The sequence below is a fragment of the Ranitomeya imitator genome, chromosome 1, assembly GCF_032444005.1.
Source record: "Ranitomeya imitator isolate aRanImi1 chromosome 1, aRanImi1.pri, whole genome shotgun sequence".
In the NCBI taxonomy this organism is placed as follows: domain Eukaryota; kingdom Metazoa; phylum Chordata; class Amphibia; order Anura; family Dendrobatidae; genus Ranitomeya; species Ranitomeya imitator.
The window spans coordinates 55,300,543-55,306,173 of record NC_091282.1 but is presented as its reverse complement, the minus strand read 5'-3'; the positions used below and the strand labels follow the sequence as shown (position 1 = coordinate 55,306,173).

At 51.5% G+C, this 5,631-nt stretch overlaps 2 protein-coding genes across 2 annotated transcripts; both read left to right on the top strand.

The window, feature by feature from the left end:
- The first annotated feature begins 916 nt into the window (after nucleotides 1-916).
- Nucleotides 917-1,603, top strand: LOC138677156 (uncharacterized). Its single transcript, XM_069767476.1, has one exon. It carries the CDS (start codon nucleotides 917-919, stop codon nucleotides 1,601-1,603), a length of 687 nt encoding a protein of 228 aa, XP_069623577.1.
- A 12-nt stretch (nucleotides 1,604-1,615) lies between these two features.
- LOC138676479 (uncharacterized) lies at nucleotides 1,616-2,362 on the top strand. Its single transcript, XM_069766232.1, has one exon. It carries the CDS (start codon nucleotides 1,616-1,618, stop codon nucleotides 2,360-2,362), a length of 747 nt encoding a protein of 248 aa, XP_069622333.1.
- Nucleotides 2,363-5,631: the final 3,269 nt, after the last annotated feature.

The following is a 5,631-nucleotide window of genomic DNA, read 5'->3' as shown; positions in this document are numbered from 1 at the left end:
GACTCTTTGCACAGCACTGTGTCAGATTAGCGATCTGACGTGCACTCCTGGAGGCTTCCCGGCGCTTGCTCTGAGCAGGCGCTGGTAAGCCACTTCCCTGCAGGACCCGGATGCAGCTCCGTGGCCACATAGTGCCAGATGTCAGCTGCGATAGCCAGCTGACACCCGGCCGCGATCGGCTGCACTCCCCCCGTGAGCGCGGCCGATCGCTATGACGTACCATCCCGTCGGTGGGCATACGGGCACACCCCACCTTGACGGGATAGTACGTCTAATGTCAGAAAGGGGTTAAAGACGCTTGATAAATGGGAGAACTGTTGAATATTTTGTAATGGGATCCGATGAGCAATAATAACGATCATTTTGATTTTTATGAGAAGGGGAACAGGGGAGAAGGAGAACAGGGGAGATGGGGAACTGGGGAGAAGGGGAACAGGGGAAAAGGAGAGCAAGGGAGAAGGGGAACAGGGGAGAAGGGGAACAGGGGAGAAGGGGAACAGGGGAGAAGGGGAACAGGGGAAAAGGAGAGCAAGGGAGAAAGAGAACAGGGGAGAAAGAGAACAGGGGAGAAGGGGAACAGGGGAGAAGGAGAACGGGAGGAGAACAGGGGAGAAGGGGAGAAGGGGAACAGGGGAGAAGGGGAACAATCAAGAAGGAGAACAGGGAAACAGGAGAAGGGGAACAGGGGAGAATGAGAACAGGGGAAAAGGAGAGCAAGGGAGAAAGAGAACAGGGGAGAAAGAGAACAGGGGAGAAGGGGAACAGGGGAGAAGGAGAACAGGGGAGAAGGGGAACAGGGGAGAAGGGGAACGGGAGGAGAACAGGGGAGAAGGAGAACAGGGGAGAAGGGGAACAGGGGAGAAGGGGAACAGGGAAACAGGAGAAGGGGAACAGGGGAGAATGAGAACAGGAGAGAATGAGAACAGGGAAGAAGGGGAACAGGGGAGAAGGGGAACAGGGGAAAAGGAGAGCAAGGGAGAAAGAGAACAGGGGAGAAAGAGAACAGGGGAGAAGGGGAACAGGGGAGAAGGAGAACGGGAGGAGAACAGGGGAGAAGGGGAGAAGGGGAACAGGGGAGAAGGGGAACAATCAAGAAGGAGAACAGGGAAACAGGAGAAGGGGAACAGGGGAGAATGAGAACAGGGGAAAAGGAGAGCAAGGGAGAAAGAGAACAGGGGAGAAAGAGAACAGGGGAGAAGGGGAACAGGGGAGAAGGAGAACAGGGGAGAAGGGGAACAGGGGAGAAGGGGAACGGGAGGAGAACAGGGGAGAAGGAGAACAGGGGAGAAGGGGAACAGGGGAGAAGGGGAACAGGGAAACAGGAGAAGGGGAACAGGGGAGAATGAGAACAGGAGAGAATGAGAACAGGGAAGAAGGGGAACAGGGGAGAAGGAGAACAGGGGAGAAGGAGAGCAAGGGAGAAAGAGAACAGGGGAGAAAGAGAACAGGGGAGAAGGGGAACAGGGGAGAAGGAGAACAGGGGAGAAGGGGAACAGGGGAGAAGGGGAACGGGAGGAGAACAGGGGAGAAGGGGAACAGGGGAGAAGGGGAACAATCAAGAAGGAGAACAGGGAAACAGGAGAAGGGGAACAGGGGAGAATGAGAACAGGAGAGAATGAGAACAGGGGAGAAGGGGAACAGGGGAGAAGGAGAACAGGGGAGAAGGAGAACAGGGGAGAAGGGAACAGGAGAGAAGGGGAACAGGGGAGGAGAACAGGGGAGAAGGGGAACAGGGGAGAAGGGGAACAGGGGAGAAGGAGAACAGGGGAGAAGGAGAACAGGGGAGAAGGGGAGAAGGGGAACAGGGGAGAAGGGGAACAGGGGAGAAGGAGAACAGGGGAGAAGGAGAACAGGGGAGAAGGAGAACAGGGGAGAAAGAGAACAGGAGAGAAGGGGAACAGGGGAGGAGAACAGGGGAGAAGGGGAACAGGGGAGGAGAACAGGGGAGAAGGGGAACAATCGAGAAGAACAGGGAAACGGGAGAAGGGGAACAGGGGAGAACAGGGGAGAAGGAGAACAGGGGAGAAGGGAACAGGAGAGAAGGGGAACAGGGGAGGAGAACAGGGGAGAATGGGAGCAGGGGAGGAGAACAGGGGAGAAGGGGAACAATCGAGAAGGAGAACAGGGAAACGGGAGAAGGGGAACAGGGGAGAAGGGGAACAGGGGAGAAGGAGAACAGGGAAGAAGGGGAACAGGGGAGAAGGAGAACAGGGAAGAAGGAGAACAGGGGAGAAGGAGGACAGGGGATAAGGACAACAGAGGAGAAGGGAAACAGGGGAGAAGGAGAACAGGGGAAAAGGGGAACAGGGGAGAAGGAGAACAGGGGAGAAGGAGAACAGGGGAGAAGGAGAACAGGGGATAAGGAGAACAGAGGAGAAGGGAAACAGAGGAGAAGGAGAACAGGGGAGAAGGGGAACAGGGGAGAAGGGGAACAGGGGAGAAGGAGAACAGGGGAGAAGGAGAACAGGGGAGAAGGAGAACAGGGGAGAAGGGGAACAATTGAGGAGAACAGGGAAATGGGAGAAGGGGAACAGGGGAGAAGGAAAACAGGGGAGAAGGGAAACAGGGAAGAAGGAGAACAGGGGAAAAGGGAAACGGGGAGAAGGGGACCAGGAGAGAAGGGGAACAGGGGAGAATGAGAACAGGGGAGAAGGGGAACAATCGCGAAGGAGAACAGGGGAGAAGGGGAACAGGGGAGAAGTGGAACAGGGGAGAAGTGGAACAGGGGAGAAGGAGAACGGGGGAGAAGGAGAACAGGGGAGAAGGGGAACAGGGGAGAACGGGGAGAAGGGGATCAGGGGAGAAGGAGAACCGGGTGAAGGGGATCAGGGGAGAAGGGAAATGGGAGAAGGGGAAGAGGGGAGAAGGGGAAGAGGGGAGAAGGGGAACAGGGGAGAAGGGGAACAGGGTAGAAGGAGAACATGGGAGAAGGAGAACAAGGGGACAAGGGAAACAGGGGAGAAGGAGAACAGGGGAAAAGGGAAATGGGAGAATGGGAACAGGGGAGAAGGGAAATGGGAGAAGGGGAACATGGGGGACGGAGAACAGGGGAGAAGGGAAACAGGGGAGAAGGAGAACAGGGGAAAAGGTAAACGGGAGAATGGGAACAGGGGAGAAGGGGAACAGGGGAGAAGGGGAAGAGGGGAGACGGAGAACAGGGGAAAAGGAGAACAGAGGAGAAGTCGAATAGGGGAGAAGGAGAACAGGGGAGCAAGAGGCAGAGCCCCCCCCCCCATTCCCCTCTTCCATCTACATAGAATGTTATCAGCAACTGTCATCTCATATCTCATATCTGTTTTCACTGAATACAGATTTTATTCCTAAATTGAGAATTCTTGAGAATTAATGATCAGTCCAGGAGGAGAAAGATGCTAATTTCTCTTGCTTATCTTTCATGTATATTATTGATTTATTAAATAAAAATGAAAACAACAGTTACTCTTTAAGTTATGCCAATACATTCCAGCCTTCTCCTTTTCTTCTGCCCCAGTCCCTACCTTGTGGACCCATGATATAATTAGTATATAGTACATAGTGTATAATCCCTTCTCTGTACTTTAACATCAGCTTTTATGGTGCTGCAGCTCGTGATGATCGCTGCTTCCTCTTTCCAGCATCTGGGTAAAGTTCATTCTCTCTTCTTGCTGCAGATTGTGATCTCTGAGGCTGGGTGAGCTCATATACCTGTGTCATCTGCCCTATACACCTGTGTCATGCGCCTTTAACAGTGTCTGGTCATGTGTGCTGCAGTCATGGGTTGTGGGATGGTGTAATATGGGAGTGACTGGGATTAGATCAGCGCTGGGGATTGTCGCTCCTCTGTGAGCCGCGCAGCACAACGGACAGAAGACGAATTTCAGGAGAGATACAGACTCTTTATCTGCTTGAAATATAAATGTAACCACTTGGATACTTGGCATCTGTAAAGATTTTTTGTGTGTTTTTCCCCTTTGGGGTCATAACTTTTCTCTCTTTATGGTTTTGCTTCTTTCTGATGCCTTCAGGGACCAGCTGTTCTTTCTTTGGGGGGCATATGTTACTTTGGGAAATATTTTTAGCATTTTGAAATAAATGCAGATTTTTTTGTTTTGCTTTTTTTTATGTATTTACCAAACACGTATATAACAGCTCAGGTGGTTACCAAATATTTTACTCCACGTGACAGACATGTAATGACGTGTATTAACTATTTAATACCCCAGGGGCTTGGACATTTTTTCATTTTTGTGCTTGAATTTTTTCCTTCTCTTCTTTCAAGAGCCACTATTTTTTTTCTGACCACATAGCTGTATTTGTGGAGTGGGCTCTGCTTCTGAGTCTGCACCATACACTCACACTCAACCTGTACTGAAAATACACTGCTCAAAAAAATAAAGGGAACACTCAAATAACACATCCTAGATCTGAACAAATGAAATATTCTCATTGAATACTTTGTTCTGTACAAAGTTGAATGTGCTGACAACAAAATCACACAAAAATCATCAATGGAAATCAAATTTATTAACTAATGGAGGCCTGGATTTGGAACGATACTCAAAATCAAAGTGGAAAATCAAATTACAGCCTGATCCAACTTCAGTGGAAATGCCTCAAAACAAAAAAATGATTCTCAGTAGTGTGTGTGGCCTCCACGTGCCTGTATGACCTCCATACATTGCCTGGGCATGCTCCCGATAAGGCGGCAGATGGTCTTTTAAAGGGATCTCCTCCCAGACCTGGACTAAAGCATCCGCCAACTCCTGGACAGTCTGTGGTGCAACGTGAGGTTGGTGGATGGAGCGAGACATGATGTCCCAGATGTGTTCAATCGGATTCAGGTCTGGGGAACAGGCGGACCAGTCCATAGCTTCAATGCCTTCATCTTGCAGGAACTGCTGACACTCCAGCCACATGAGGTCTGGCATTGTCTTGCATTAGGAGGAACCCAGGGCCAACCGCACCAGCATATGGTCTCAAGGGGTCTGAGGATCTCATCTCGGTACCTAATGGCAGTCAGGCTACCTCTGGTGAGCACATGGAGGGCTGTGTGGCCCTCCAAAGAAATGCCACCCCACACCATTACTGATCCACTGCCAAACCGGTCATGCTAAAGGATGTTGCAGGCAGCAGATCGCTCTCCATGGCGTCTCCAGACTATGTCACATCTGTCACATGTGCTCACTGTGAACCTGCTTTCATCTGTGAAGAGCACAGGGCGCCACTGGCGAATTTGCCAATCCTGGTGTTCTGTGACCAATGCCAAGCATCTTGCACCGTGTTGAGCTGTGAGCACAACCCCCATCTGTGGACGTCGGGCACTCAGACCATCCTCATGGAGTCGGATTCTAACTGTGCAGACACATGCACATTTGTGGCCTGCTGGAGATCATTTTGCAGGTCTCTGGCAGTGCTCCTCCTGTTCTTCCTTGGACAAAGGCTGAGGTAGCGGTCCTGCTGCTGGGTTGTTGCCCTCCTACGGCCCCCTCGACGTCTCCTAGTGTACTGGCCTGTCTCCTGGTAGCGCCTCCAGCCTCTGAACACTACGCCGACAGACACAAAAAACCTTCTTGACACAGCTCGCATTGATGTGCCATCCTGGATGAGCTGCACTACCTGAACCACTTGTGTGTGTTGTAGAGTCCGTCTCAT

Coding starts and splice junctions, on each gene's coding strand:
- LOC138677156 (XM_069767476.1), top strand. CDS start 917: ATGAGAACAGGGAAGAAGGGGAACAGGGGAGAAGGGGAACAGGGGAAA.
- LOC138676479 (XM_069766232.1), top strand. CDS start 1,616: ATGAGAACAGGGGAGAAGGGGAACAGGGGAGAAGGAGAACAGGGGAGA.